The 13,017-nt window shown below is 45.6% G+C and overlaps 3 protein-coding genes across 3 annotated transcripts; 2 read left to right on the forward strand and 1 right to left on the reverse strand.

Moving 5' to 3' along the window:
• Positions 1-214: 214 nt before the first annotated feature.
• LOC133907403 (uncharacterized) lies at positions 215-3,051 on the forward strand. Its single transcript, XM_062349438.1, has 4 exons — positions 215-426; positions 1,394-1,563; positions 1,672-1,950; positions 2,237-3,051. Exons 2-4 carry the CDS (start codon positions 1,417-1,419, stop codon positions 2,897-2,899), a joined length of 1,089 nt encoding a protein of 362 aa, XP_062205422.1. The 5' UTR covers positions 215-426; positions 1,394-1,416; the 3' UTR covers positions 2,900-3,051.
• A 341-nt stretch (positions 3,052-3,392) lies between these two features.
• On the reverse strand, positions 3,393-5,707 carry LOC133907404 (ATP-dependent Clp protease proteolytic subunit 4, chloroplastic). The gene is made up of 2 exons (XM_062349439.1): positions 5,263-5,707; positions 3,393-4,066 (listed from the first exon to the last, which is right to left on the reverse strand). Exons 1-2 carry the CDS (start codon positions 5,646-5,648, stop codon positions 3,583-3,585), a joined length of 870 nt encoding a protein of 289 aa, XP_062205423.1. The 5' UTR covers positions 5,649-5,707; the 3' UTR covers positions 3,393-3,582.
• Positions 5,708-5,860: 153 nt separating this feature from the next.
• On the forward strand, positions 5,861-10,247 carry LOC133907402 (cyclin-dependent kinase E-1-like). The gene is made up of 15 exons (XM_062349437.1): positions 5,861-6,190; positions 6,303-6,413; positions 6,492-6,595; positions 6,692-6,734; positions 6,833-6,931; positions 7,205-7,274; positions 7,369-7,463; positions 7,711-7,744; positions 7,821-7,905; positions 8,002-8,079; positions 8,184-8,231; positions 9,018-9,050; positions 9,223-9,331; positions 9,601-9,807; positions 9,908-10,247. Exons 1-15 carry the CDS (start codon positions 5,969-5,971, stop codon positions 9,977-9,979), a joined length of 1,410 nt encoding a protein of 469 aa, XP_062205421.1. The 5' UTR covers positions 5,861-5,968; the 3' UTR covers positions 9,980-10,247.
• Positions 10,248-13,017: the final 2,770 nt, after the last annotated feature.

Raw genomic sequence — 13,017 nt, forward strand, 5'->3', positions numbered from 1 at the left:
AACGCCAGACATTTTAGCGTGATAAAATGGGTTAGTTCCTGAAAATTTAGATTTCGACAGGCTATTATTAAAATATTAATTTTAAAAAGATTAAAATAAAAAAAAGTCCAACCTCGCTAGGGTAGCGTCGACTAGTCGTGAGATGGGGCGCGTGAAAAGCGTGCCGTGCGTGTTGATGTGGCAGGTGCAGGCCGAGTCAGAGTCAAACAACAACTCAACTGCTCCTCCATCCACACGGCACGGCAGCCAGGCCAAAGTCGCCTCGCCTCGCCTCGCCTCGCCTTCTCTGCGTCTGCGGGTGAGCCGTGTGCCTTCCCCACGACCTCTCCCGTCGCCTGTACCCGTGCCCGCCACACGCGACGCGACCACCCAGCCTGCCAAGAGCAAGATCTCCGTCGCCTGCTCTTCTTTCTCTTCGAATCGGAGGTGACCTTTCTTTCTTTTTCATGGATTTCTCGTTTTATTCGTTTCCTCTCTCCCCCTCCCCCCCCCCCCCTCCCCTCTCCTCTGTGAGGAACTTAGGATTAGGATGTGGAGAGATCGTTTCTTTCTTTCCTTCTCTCTTTCTAGAGAGGGGGATTCGATTCGAGAGTTAAGACGGATGAATGCAACTGATGCAAGGTTAAGGAATTAGTTAGCACCCGTAATGAAAGATTCGACTCAGGCCTACAAGTATGTTTTTTTTAAAATGACAAGTATGAATTTTGATCGCAACGAGACACCATTAACCCTGTATTACAAGGGAGACTCCGACCTAATCTAATGATGAGTTATATCTCCTCCTGTTTTCTCCCTTCTCATTTTGTTGGCGATCCTGACCTTTCTCAACATTTCAACAACAAACGATCATCCTGGGAAGGAAATTTGGGTGCTTTTGCTCGGCAGGCCAGCTCTCCCTGCGCATGCGCATGTGCTAACTGCTGTTAGGTAGGTAGGCAGGCAGGCCAACAATCAACATGGGCTCCAAGTTGTTTACTGGAATGCAACTACTACTCAACTCCAATCCAACCAGATTCATTCTTGCAATACCACACACACAAAAAATCATGCTTTAGGCTTGCCAGCTAACTTTGCCTGTGCAGCGACGCAATCTTCTGCTTCAGACCTTCTTTTTTTAGTTCTAGCATACCATTCAGGTAGTCTACAGTTGACTTTACACATGCTGATCAAGCTTTTCTCAAGCCTCAACATCAACTCTGCATTTGTGGATCCATAACCTACCCTTCCCATTAATGCTCAACAAGATGGATTTTGTTGACTTAATAACCTAATGGCTCATCTGTTAAGCATCAACCTTGCATGATAGGAGACAATTGGCAGTATGCTTTCTTACTCTTTCAACACAAACAATCTCTTGGCTCATATTGCTCTCTTAACTTTTCTGCACTTGCAGGTTGAATTGCCTGTGGTATTCGTATGGATTCCATTTTTCAGAGATCTCTCAGTGAACCCATGTGCTTGGAAGAGACTGTCGTCCAACAAGGAATTGAAAGATGCCCATTCCTGAGGAACATCAACGAGCCTACAAATTTTTCCTTCTCGGCCGTCAACTTTCCTGACCCTGTATGCCCTTTACTTCCAGCTCCTCTTTACATTACCAGACCATCTATTTCTGAAGATTGTATGTGTTCTGGATGCGATTGCTGAACTGTATGTTTGCTGCTTGTGAAGGCAACAGGAGCCAAGGGTCCGATTTTCGAAGACGGACCTAATTTTGACATGGCATTTCGAGTTTTCCACGGTAGAGATGGGGTCGTCCCACTTTCAGAAGGACCCTTTGCACAAATTGAGAAGCCATTGCCAAAGCCCAATCCTGAATTTAACCCCTTGGCAGCCAAAGCAGCAACCATCAGTCTCTCAGCGTTTGGAGGGTTTTTCAGCTTTGGCGATTTCTCAAATAAGCGCAATAAGAAAAACTCCAACAAAAAGAACCCCAACAACTTACCCCAGGTAATTTGTGCGTTGCTAAGATCTTGTCTTCCCAATCACTATGCTTCTCAATCTTTCCTGTCTCCTGTGTCCCAATTTTCCAGTGTTGTCTATTATGGTCCATCTTTTTCATCACCAAAAGAAAGTAATTTATCTTGGCAGCAGTAGACACACATTTCATATGATGTGTGTGAACTGTCCTACATAGCAGAAACACTAAAATGGGCACAACACAAAAAAGCTTACCGTGTTCTAGCAAAGGTGCATGCCATTCAATTATCTGATTTTGCTTTCCCTGGCATTTCAGAATAAAGGTCAGTCTAACAATCATGAAGCACTGAGCAATGAGTGGCTGGAAATGGGTCAATGTCCACTTGCAAAGTCATATAGGGCATTAAGCGGTGTTGTGCCTCTTGTCGCAAAGATGATGACACCCCCAGCTGGTATGAAACTGAGATGCCCACCTGCTGTGGTCGCTGCCCGTGCAGCACTATCCCGCACAGCCTTTGCAAAGGGGCTTCGCCCTCAGCCCCTGCCAACAAAAATACTGGTGATTGCATTGCTTGGTATGGCAGCAAATGTTCCTCTTGGCATCTGGAGGGAGCACACAGAGAAGTTTTCGGTGCAGTGGTTTGCTGCAGTTCATGCTGCGGTGCCTTTCATAGGGATGCTCAGGAAGTCTGTGCTGATGCCGAAGACAGCCATGGCCCTTACTATAGCCGCCTCAATATTGGGTCAGACAATTGGGTCAAGAGCTGAACGTATCAGATTGAAGAGGGCTGCGGCGGCAAAATCAGCAGCGGAGGGCCGTGGCGGTACTGCTGCCTGCATTAAAACGCCGATGAGTCTCAAAACCGGGAACCACAGTGTCGTTCAGTTCTGGGATCCGCTTGCCCTCAAAAAAGTTGAAAGCACCGTGGGTGCGGGTTCCCCAGCAGTTCTTGTCCGTACCGTTGGTGCCTTCAATTGATGACAGGATTGGTTTTATTTTGATCATACCAGCTTCAAACAACTGTTTGTTGTATTCATTATTGTACAACCAAAGAATTATTGGTTACGCCGAATCCTTCACTCCGTTTTGGAGGGTATATTGCAGTGAATAAATTATAAAACACTTCCACAGCTGATAACTGTTTGCTGTCTTAGAAATACGATTCTGGGAATGCATATTTTGTTTACTTTGTTAGCCAATTAAGTTGAAGCATATGTTACCATTGCACGCAGTAATCAGTGCTTCTCAATTTAACTTCACGAAGGAAATTCGTGAAATGGAGTGAAGAAGCTTCTGTTGTACTCTTTTGTTGTTTGGCCAAAAATCCGAAGTTGATTATTCTGGTCCGGTCCCTTCCAGTTCCAGCTCCCAACTTTTCACACGGACAAAAGGATTGGCTGGTTTCATTCGTCTGAAATGGTCAGAACACAACTGCCAGTCCATTTCAAGTCTCATCATACCAAAAGCAAACGCAACCAACAGGCATAACTGCCTGCTCAAAATCAAAATATAGTCAGAGTAATATGGGCAGCAAGCCAGATCAATAAGCTACAGCTAGTGCTAGGATTTTACATCATCTTTGTTTGGCAACAGCTACAGGACATCAAAAGCAACTGTTTGTTTAGCAGACTTTCAGATTCGCACAAAATACAGCCCATAGACTAGTATATCTCATCATCTGGAACATCTGGTGTAAGAAACTTCTGTGGATCCTTGTACAGTTCTTCGTAGTTGTATTTAGGCTTCACCCTCTCTGGGACAGGCTCAAGTGGGATGATGCTGTCTCCATCGATCACCCCGTCGATGAGTCCATAATCAACAGCCTCAAGAGGACCCATGTAATGGTCTCTGTCAATGTCTTTCTCTACCTGCTCCAGAGTGCGCCCTGTGAAGCCTGATATGAGCCGAATGACATTCCTCTTGTTAGTCAATATCTCCTTGGCTTGGACCTCTACATCTAAGGCCTGCCCACTTGCGCCTCCCATGGGCTGATGGATCATAATCCTGGTGTTGGGCATGGCGAATCGCTTGCCCTTTGTGCCACCACCAAGGATTATAGAAGCCGTGGATCCAGCTATGCCCAGTCCAATAGTGGAGACATCCGCCCTCACAAGCTGCATTACATCATAGATGGCCATTGTCGCACTGAAAGGTAAACAAAATAGTCAGTCACAAAATGCAAGGATTTCACATACACAGATCTATGATGAGGTAATGGCCGAAAATAACTATATGCACTCTAGCTTGATGATCCACATATACGATCACAAAAGACAACTAGTACTTGTTCTCGGTTTGACATAGAACGCGATATAATAAGTAGTCACCAGCAAGCCAGAGATTGAGGGTAAGATAACTCTTCGATCGGATCATTCAGCACAAAGAATCAGGTGTCTGCATGCAGATTTGAATATGATCTCCGCAACAATTATAGCTATAGTGCTAGTGCATGTGAGGTCTCACAGTCGGTATGTTTGGAATTTCAGTCAATGAATTGCTGCTTTAGGAATTACTAATCTTGTGGTTAGCAAGTACCAATAAGCTTGGAAAAATACAATAAACTTGATAAGCGTGGTGCTTAAACCAGAACAAAATATAAATTTAACTAAAGAAGATACATTTAGCGATCTAGACGCAGTTGAGGATAAGATTTCAATCTATGCAACAAGATATAAGCAAAAAACTAAAGTGAACGAATAATCTTTAAAGGAACTGAAGAATTCTCCAAAAAATTAGCAGGCCCGGAAGGTGAATAGTCAGTGCAGCAAAGATGCAGTGAAAATGGTGAAGAATCACACAGAGATGACTGCAGACATCAGAAGAATAGGTCCACCCTGAAACTATCATGGTTCATGAAGGCTTGGATCAATCAGCCCGCAGGTTATATTGTACAGGTCATGATTAGTGTAGAACTGTAGCCTATATTTATATTAACATAAATGGAAAGAAGTGAAGCCTGTATGAAATCAAATAGCTGAGACTGCTTTATATCTCTATCTATTCAACTAATAAAAGTTGTCAATTTATTTTGATTACAGTTCATATAGAATCTCAAGACCAAAATGTAGACCGTGCAGATGAATGTGGTTGTAGACTAGCACATATAAGATGGAGAATGCCTACACCTTGTCCGTTTTAGTTCTTAAATGATAAAGATGATGGTTCAAGGATTGGGTAAGATAAAGTTAAGCATTTGAGTTAAAGTTTGTACATTGCAAGAGTAGTAACAAGTGTGGTCATTGAATTGGATTTGTAAGTGAAGCAAGCATACACATCAGGAGTAGTCGATGATGATGAATGAACGAGGAGGAGGAGGAGGAAAATGGAAGGGAATGTTGGACCTTAGGGATCCCCCTGGGGAGTTGACGAAGAGGCGGATGTCAGAGTCTGGGTCGATGGCGTCAAGGAGGAGCAGCTGGCTGACGACGGCATCGGCGAGGAAGTCCTCGATCTCGTTGCCGAGGAAGACGATGCGCTCCCGGAGGAGGAGGCCCATGACGTCACCGGCGCCGGGCCCACCGCCCGCGGCATCCGACTCTGCTCGCCACAGAGGAGGGGCCGCCGCGGCCAGTGAGGCGCAAGGCTTGAGCTTGAGGAGGGGCCGTTGCTGCCTCTGGGTGGGGGCCGCCCAAGTGGGAGCGCGAGCGCATGGCTGCCTGATGCGCAGAGCAGCCGCCGCGACGGAGAGGGACAGGGACGCGGTGGCACTGGCACTCCCGGCCGCCATATCTATCCTATGGAGCTGGATAACACTCTTCGCTATTCTCTCTCTCTCTCTCTCTCTCTCTCTAGTAGAAGAAGAAGAGGAGGAGAAATGGAAGGGAAGAAGACGTTGGGCCTCATCCTATTTGGTCTGGGCTGGGCCGTCCATCTCTTCCTCGTTGTTGGGCCTCAAATGAATATGGGCCCACATCTGCAACAAGTCAAGCAAAGCAGGCCGCACGCGCAGACGGTTCTGTTGCAGGCAGCCCAGCGCGCGGGGCGTCGCGTCGGAGAAGAGGACGACGACGACGAGGAGGTTGGCGGCAGGCAGGCCCAGCGTCGGGGATGGGGGACGGGCGCGCGGGCGGCGCCAACCGCCCGGCGTGGCTGCAGCAGTACGAGCTGGTGGGCAAGATCGGAGAGGGCACCTACGGCCTCGTCTTCCTCGCGCGCCTCAAGCCGTCCCACCCGGCGCCCGGCCGGCGCGGCCCCCCCATCGCCATCAAGAAGTTCAAGCAGTCCAAGGAGGGTGACGGAGTCTCGCCCACTGCAATCAGAGAGATCATGGTCTGCTCTTCCGACATCCCTCTGCTTCTTGCTGCTTTCTATCCCTTCCCCTCCACTCCCCTTCCCTTTGGACTCGGGGAAGCACCAAACCCTAACACCACCTACCTGGCAGCTCCTCCGCGAGATCAACCACGAGAATGTCGTCAAGCTCGTCAATGTCCACATCAACCACGCCGACATGTCCCTCTACCTCGCATTCGATTACGCGGAGCACGACCTCTATGTCCGTCATCATGTCTTCTCTTCTCTTCTTTGACTTCTGTCCCTGATTGTATAACCAAACCAACCAACCAAACCGCAGGAGATTATCAGGCATCACAGGGAGAAGCTAAGCTCCCCCATTAATCCCTACACTGTCAAATCCTTGCTATGGCAACTGCTCAACGGCCTCAACTATCTTCACAGGTAACGTATATGCTGCCGGTGCTGCTTTCTCTGGAACACCCTATCTAAAATAATTTCCGAGTCTCACCTCAACCCTCTCCCCCTTCCCTCCTTCAGTAACTGGATTATCCATCGAGATCTCAAGCCTTCTAACATACTGGTACCCTGCTATTTGCCACTTGCCCATATACAAATAAATCTGCACAGTATTGTGCAGCCTTTTCCTCTTGCTGATAGTGCTTCCATGCATATTTATAGGTCACGGGCGAAGGAGAAGAACATGGAATTATAAAGATTGCTGATTTTGGGCTTGCTAGGATATATCAAGCTCCGCTCAAACCATTAAGTGACAATGGGGTGAGTGCCTCCATCTGCATGCCCGTAAGCTAGCATGCATGCTCCTGTCCTCTGTTCCTCTTTTCAGGAATACAAGTAAAGTAAAAGATGCTGTAGATGTATAATTGGTCACTTACTCATATCATTACTTTTTTTGATAATTTGAGGCTTAGATGATGCTTAGACCCATAAAACATCTTTATCTCTTCTCTTCTCTTCTCTTGTATTCATAGGAGCATGTGGTTTGTTATATGGATCTGCCATGTATATATATTGCTAACCAAAGATTTTCAGGTTGTTGTAACAATCTGGTATCGTGCTCCCGAGCTGTTACTTGGGGCAAAACACTACACAAGCGCTGTTGGTATCCTCACAGGGAGAGCAAAATCATATCTTTTTTTTTTTTTGCCTTCTGGTTCTCTTCATTCGATTCAGTTATTTCCTTAAATCATTTCTAGATATGTGGGCAGTTGGTTGCATTTTTGCTGAATTGCTCACACTGAAACCACTGTTCCAAGGCGTCGAAGCCAAAGCTACTCCGAACCCCTTCCAAGTATGGCCACTTATACTCCATTATTTACTGTTGTTACCTTGTTTTCAGATATATCATTAGACCATAATTGCTCCATTTTACATGACAAGTAAATAACAGTCTTGTATGGTGGACCCTTCTTCAAAGAAAATTAGGCAGTAGATAGTTGCATTTTGTTGCCTTGTATGTCCTTCTGTGTTACATCATGTATAAGTTTCCTGTGTATGCCATTCATTTATCTCACAGTTGATTTACGCATGTCTTGTAGCTTGATCAACTGGACAAGATTTTTAAGGTCTTAGGTATGGATGCCTTGCTTCTGCTTTGGTGTTGTTTGACTTTGTACTATTGTAGTGTAATAATCCAATTCTTCTGTAGGTCATCCTACGGTTGAAAAGTGGCCTACCCTTGCCAATCTTCCGTGCTGGCAAAACGATCAACAACACATCCAGGGGCATAAGTAGTACGTCAGGTTTTTTTTTTTTTTTTTTTGCTGCTCTAAGAAACCTGAAATATTTACTTTTTGTCAGTCCTGAAGGTAGTCATTTCTCCCTTGCAGTGAGAACACAGGTCTCCATAACATTGTTCAGTTGCCGCAGAAGAGCCCTGCATTTGATCTTCTTTCAAAAATGCTTGAGTATGTCACATGTTCATTGCGCTGTATCCCATTGGAAATTCAATATAACAGTGGTTGATGCTCACTAGTAGTTTTGATCGCACTAATATATTCGCCTGTTATAGGTATGATCCACGAAAGCGTATAACGGCTGCACAAGCTCTGGAGCACGAGTAAATAACTAATACTTTCACATACTCATTCTTCTTCTTTTTTGGCATGAATCTACATTTTGTTCATTTCCAAAATGTGTAATTTGCCCTCTGCCGATCTATTTGAATAGCTTGCCTGAATCTAGTTAGCAACCTTTCAAACGACATAGCAGTAACATGCTAGAGCCACCTTGTGGACCATCATGACCGGTTCTAGTCAAACATGGAAACTCTGAATTATGCTTTAGCTTTCATTATTTTCATAGACTATTAAATAGTCACTTCACTATGACTCAGCCATACTTGCCTCGTTCTGAAGTACTGTTTTGCAATTATTTCCATTTTGATGTATAAATTTATTTAACCCTTAATTTCTGTATTCAGGTATGATAGTAAAAGTGAACATGTATGAAATAGACTCGCAGGATCTCTTTTGAAATTTATGTTTCCTATCTGAATCTAATTTATTTTGTCATTAGTATTGATTACCTTTCTAGGTCCAAAGCTATCATTTACTGTTAGGATTTAAGGTTATCTGGTCTTGTTGACACCCTTTTACATATCTCTGCTTCATGAATCTTATATAATCAACATGAGAACATAATGGTTTCTGGGTTCTATTCCCTCTATTTTCCAACATCTGAAGTTTCAGTGACATGTTTACTTAAACAAAGATGGACATTGTGGACATTATTTCCATTCTGAAAAGTTGACGTCTTGACGAAGCCTCTCTAGTCTAATGTTGTGCTGTTGGTGACTACTTTTTAACGCATGAACTCTTCTGAATATTCTCATTTCTTTGCTTAGGTACTTTCGGATGGACCCACTGCCTGGACGAAAGTAAGTTATGTGTGAGCAGAGTTTTAATTGCCTTTACTTTTCCAAAGAAATACTTGTTAGTTTATACTTTATACATCTAAATGCTGAATAATTCTCAGATGTTTGGCATAGCATCTCATTTAGAAAGTGAAGCTATTTCTCATCGTTCTGACCAAAATGCCTGTCTGGTTAGCGCGCTTCTACCTTCCCAGCCAGGGGAGAAAATTGTGACATATCCTGTTCGTCCGGTTGATACTACAACAGATTTTGAAGGAACAACAAGCCTTCAACCAACTCAACCGGTAATGCAACTCTACTAAGCCCTTATTTTCCAATGCCTAATCACTGGAAAGGTTTATGGGATAGTTGCGGTCCTTCTCAAGGAGATTCAGATGTGTTTAATTGATCAAACCTTTTATCTTAAGATTTGGTTCTTATTTCCAATTTGATCACAAGACTTGACTTAGTGCAATTTAAGGAACCCAACTTCTTGTTTGTTGCAACACATTTGCATGCAGGATTGTGAAATCTTGCGATCCACATTATAATGCGACGCATTTCTGTATTTCAGCCATCAGGGAACGTGCCTCCAGGAAGTCAATCTGTATCGAGACCCATGCCAAGACAAGTGCCTCAACCCATGGTTGGGATGCCAAGATTGCCAGCTGGGGCAAACATGTCTGCCTTCAATGCCGCATCGCAAGCTGGTATGGCTGGGCTGAATCCTGGTAATATTCCTATGCAGAGAGGCGCAGGTGGTCAGTCCCATCCGCACCAGGTATTGTTGCCCTTCGTTTTTTTCGATTACTTGAATACTTGTTGAAGGAGGCTTGTGAATTGTGATTACTGAATCTTACCTATGTTTATGTGGGCAACAGTTGAGAAGGAAGGCTGATCAGGGGATGGGAATGCAGAACCCTGGGTATCCTCAGCAGAAGAGGCGGTTCTGACATTGACAGGGGAGGGCCGTTCTTGCCTCACCTGACCTGACCTCACCCTGGCTACTGACTGATGATGTGTATGTATTCTGCCTGTTCAGATGTATATGAGGTGTTTTAAACATGTTGATTTTGTAAGCTGGTTATTGCTGTTGCTGTTGTAATTTGTTATCAGCATTTGAATGTGATTGTTGTAATTGTAAAACATGTAATCAGTTGTGAGAGATAATACTAGTACAAGTCCTCGGGTGGTAATATACAAATTATATGTTTTGCTGCAGTATTGGGTAGGATTGCAGGTACATTTTGTGCAAGGCGAACAGATTCGGATGGTGGGTCGACTGGTTCAAGATGGAGCAGCAGTTTCAGTCCAGAGCTTTGATCCCAGTGTGATGGATACTACTTTAAAGCAGATTCGATAAAGAACCTTTCGTCTCAGTCTCAGTTTCTCTATCAGATTATTAGAGTGTAATGTCAGGTTGAGAGTTTCCTTCATCTTTGTAACTTCTTTATCAGTATTTGCGTGCCTGCGTGCCGCTAATGGATGATGCCTGGATAAGTTAGAGGCTGGACTTGTGAACTCCCAGACATTACCATTACTCCTCGGCAAAAGACGAGGACCAAATGGGCAAGAAGCCCAGGACCGAGAAGGTTTTGTGATAAATATATTTATAGAAGTTTGGTATTTATATAGCTGTCCATACTACAATGACTTGTTTTTGGAGGTACAACAGCGTTTCTGGAGCTACAACGGCGAAAAGGTATAAGACGCCGGGTACGCGCTCTTTCCCTTTCTAGCGTCTTCGTTGCCTTCCTCTTTGTTCTCCCTGCGGACGCGTCTTACACTCCCTGTGATTAAAAGGAATCATAAAAAAGACAAGTTCAAGTTGCCTTCTCATGACATCAGTATGCTCTTACGTATCAGAGATGGCTTTCTTTACTATACTAGTTTATAGTAGTTATTTCAAGTGATCATAACTTGTTTATCTGATGTCTGTTTTTAATTTTGTTTGCACCATTATGTTCTATACTTGTACATGACGAGCTTAACAAAATGAGAACCATATTGAATATGTTTTTGTGATACTTGCATCTGCTAGCAACTTATATGCAAAATGAGTAGCAACTTGCGTATAGTAAGTTACCGAAGAAGTTGTAAGTGATAGTAAGTAGCAGCTTTTATTGAATTTGAGTAGTAACGCCTACCGTGACTAAGTAGCAACTAACTACTTGGAGGTGTAAAGTTAAATAAAATGGTAGTTGCAACTCACTCTTGAGAAAGTAACAGCTTACGTGGGGATTAGATAAGGAAAAAGTTTATATCGCATCTCTCAACTATTGCTCGAATCTGTTTTACCTTGAACCGCAAAAATAGATATCACATCTCCTCTAACTATTCAATCTGGTGTAATCTATCTCCTTAACTGGTTTTGATAGTGGGTTCATCCTACGTGGCGCTAATGTGATGGTGGGACCCACATGTCAGATGAAACGTGGTATACGTTATTGTACACATAAACATTCCAGTCAGATGGCACGCTCCCAACCACGCGCCCTCCCTCACTCCCTCCGCCGCCACTCCCTCTTTCTTCCCGAGCTCCGACAACAGCCGCCACCACTCCTCGAAGCTCTATTGCTCGATCCGAGCACACAACTGTGACCGTCGTACTTCCCTGGTTCCATTTTGCCACTCCCCCGACCTCATTTTGCGCCGAGCCCGAAACGCCCAATCTGGGCTGCCTTCTCCAATTTCTCACCGACGGTAATACATCGCTCCAATCCCCTCCGTCTACACCATCTAGGGCATCACAGCTAGCTAGCCCTCGCGCGCCGAGATGCTCTGGCGCCGTGCCGACTCTGTTCCAACCACAAAGCTCTGTCACCAGACCAATGGGTAGCCTCTAGACCTAATCCAAGCACGGGACCAGTGTTGCCCTAGCCTCTAGCTACTTCGGCCAAGCTCAATTGACCCGAGATGCCTCAGTCTTCTCTCCCCTCTCCGACGGCCGAACACCCATGGTGTCGTCGCTCGTCGTGTTCCCGAGCCCTAGAGCCCGATCGGAGCCGCTCATCTCCTTCCTCTCTCCCTTCTCTCTCTCTTTGCAAAATATCGGAGCTTGAGTCACCGTGGTTTGCCCGGTCGAGCTTGAGCATCGCTGGTTGTCCATCATCTTCTTCTACCTCCAGCCACCCCCGCCCGTGAGAGCACTGGTTGGAGGTGTGGTCGGGCTCGTGGTCGGGCATGTGGTCGGGAGCAAGGACGCTGAGGGAGGGGATGACGCGGTGACGGCGGCACTTGGGCTAGTCACTGCGGGTGGAGGCAGCACTGGAGCTCTTGGCGTAAGCACTCCTCGCACTTCAGCGCTTCTACGACATCGTGGACATGCTTAGTGACTACATCCTCAGCTGCGACAAGTCCTGTTTCGATGATGAATCGACCTCCTTCTCGTCGTCCTCCTGCTCATCCGGCTTCGGTGACCTTGGCGCCGTCTCCTGGACTGAGCTCCTATCCCCGTGGCGCGATCGCTTCGAGATAGCCGGCGTGCACCTCACGCTCACAGAACAACGACCTCGTGGGCGCATGGCCACAGCCCAGCGTGTCGACGCTGTGCCAAGAACCTGCACCTGAGTTGGCTGAGGTGGTCGAGGAGGGTGGGGTCGGCACTGACGAAGAGGAGGAGGGTGGGGTCGGCACTGACGAAGAGGAGGAGGGAGATGGCGGCGGGGGACGAGATGTCTCCTCCTCTCTATCTCTCTGAGTCGCACGCATAGGCATAAGACGGGGAGAGAGAAGAGGGAGGAACAAGATAATGAGATGCCATCTGACATGTGAGTCCCACCGCCATGTCAGTGCCACATAGGACGAAATCACTATCAAAACCAGTTAAAGAGGTAAAGTGCACCGGCTTAAATAGTTAGAGGAGGTGGGATATCTGGTTTTGCGGTTCGAGGGGGTAAAACAGATTTGAGCAATAATTAAGGGAGGCAATATGAACTTTTTCCATTAGATAACAATTGACATTTATATAGAAATAGCAACTTGCTAGTCC

This window comes from Phragmites australis, chromosome 24 (genome assembly GCF_958298935.1).
Source record: "Phragmites australis chromosome 24, lpPhrAust1.1, whole genome shotgun sequence".
Classification (NCBI taxonomy): domain Eukaryota; kingdom Viridiplantae; phylum Streptophyta; class Magnoliopsida; order Poales; family Poaceae; genus Phragmites; species Phragmites australis.

Coding starts and splice junctions, on each gene's coding strand:
- LOC133907403 (XM_062349438.1), top strand. CDS start 1,417: ATGGATTCCATTTTTCAGAGATCTCTCAGTGAACCCATGTGCTTGGAA. Junction 1,564..1,671: donor CCGTCAACTTTCCTGACCCT/GTATGCCCTTTA, acceptor CTGCTTGTGAAG/GCAACAGGAGCCAAGGGTCC. Junction 1,951..2,236: donor ACCCCAACAACTTACCCCAG/GTAATTTGTGCG, acceptor CTGGCATTTCAG/AATAAAGGTCAGTCTAACAA.
- LOC133907404 (XM_062349439.1), bottom strand. CDS start 5,648: ATGGCGGCCGGGAGTGCCAGTGCCACCGCGTCCCTGTCCCTCTCCGTC. Junction 4,067..5,262: donor TCCCCAGGGGGATCCCTAAG/GTCCAACATTCC, acceptor TTTACCTTTCAG/TGCGACAATGGCCATCTATG.
- LOC133907402 (XM_062349437.1), top strand. CDS start 5,969: ATGGGGGACGGGCGCGCGGGCGGCGCCAACCGCCCGGCGTGGCTGCAG. Junction 6,932..7,204: donor AACCATTAAGTGACAATGGG/GTGAGTGCCTCC, acceptor AAAGATTTTCAG/GTTGTTGTAACAATCTGGTA. Junction 9,808..9,907: donor GTCAGTCCCATCCGCACCAG/GTATTGTTGCCC, acceptor TGTGGGCAACAG/TTGAGAAGGAAGGCTGATCA.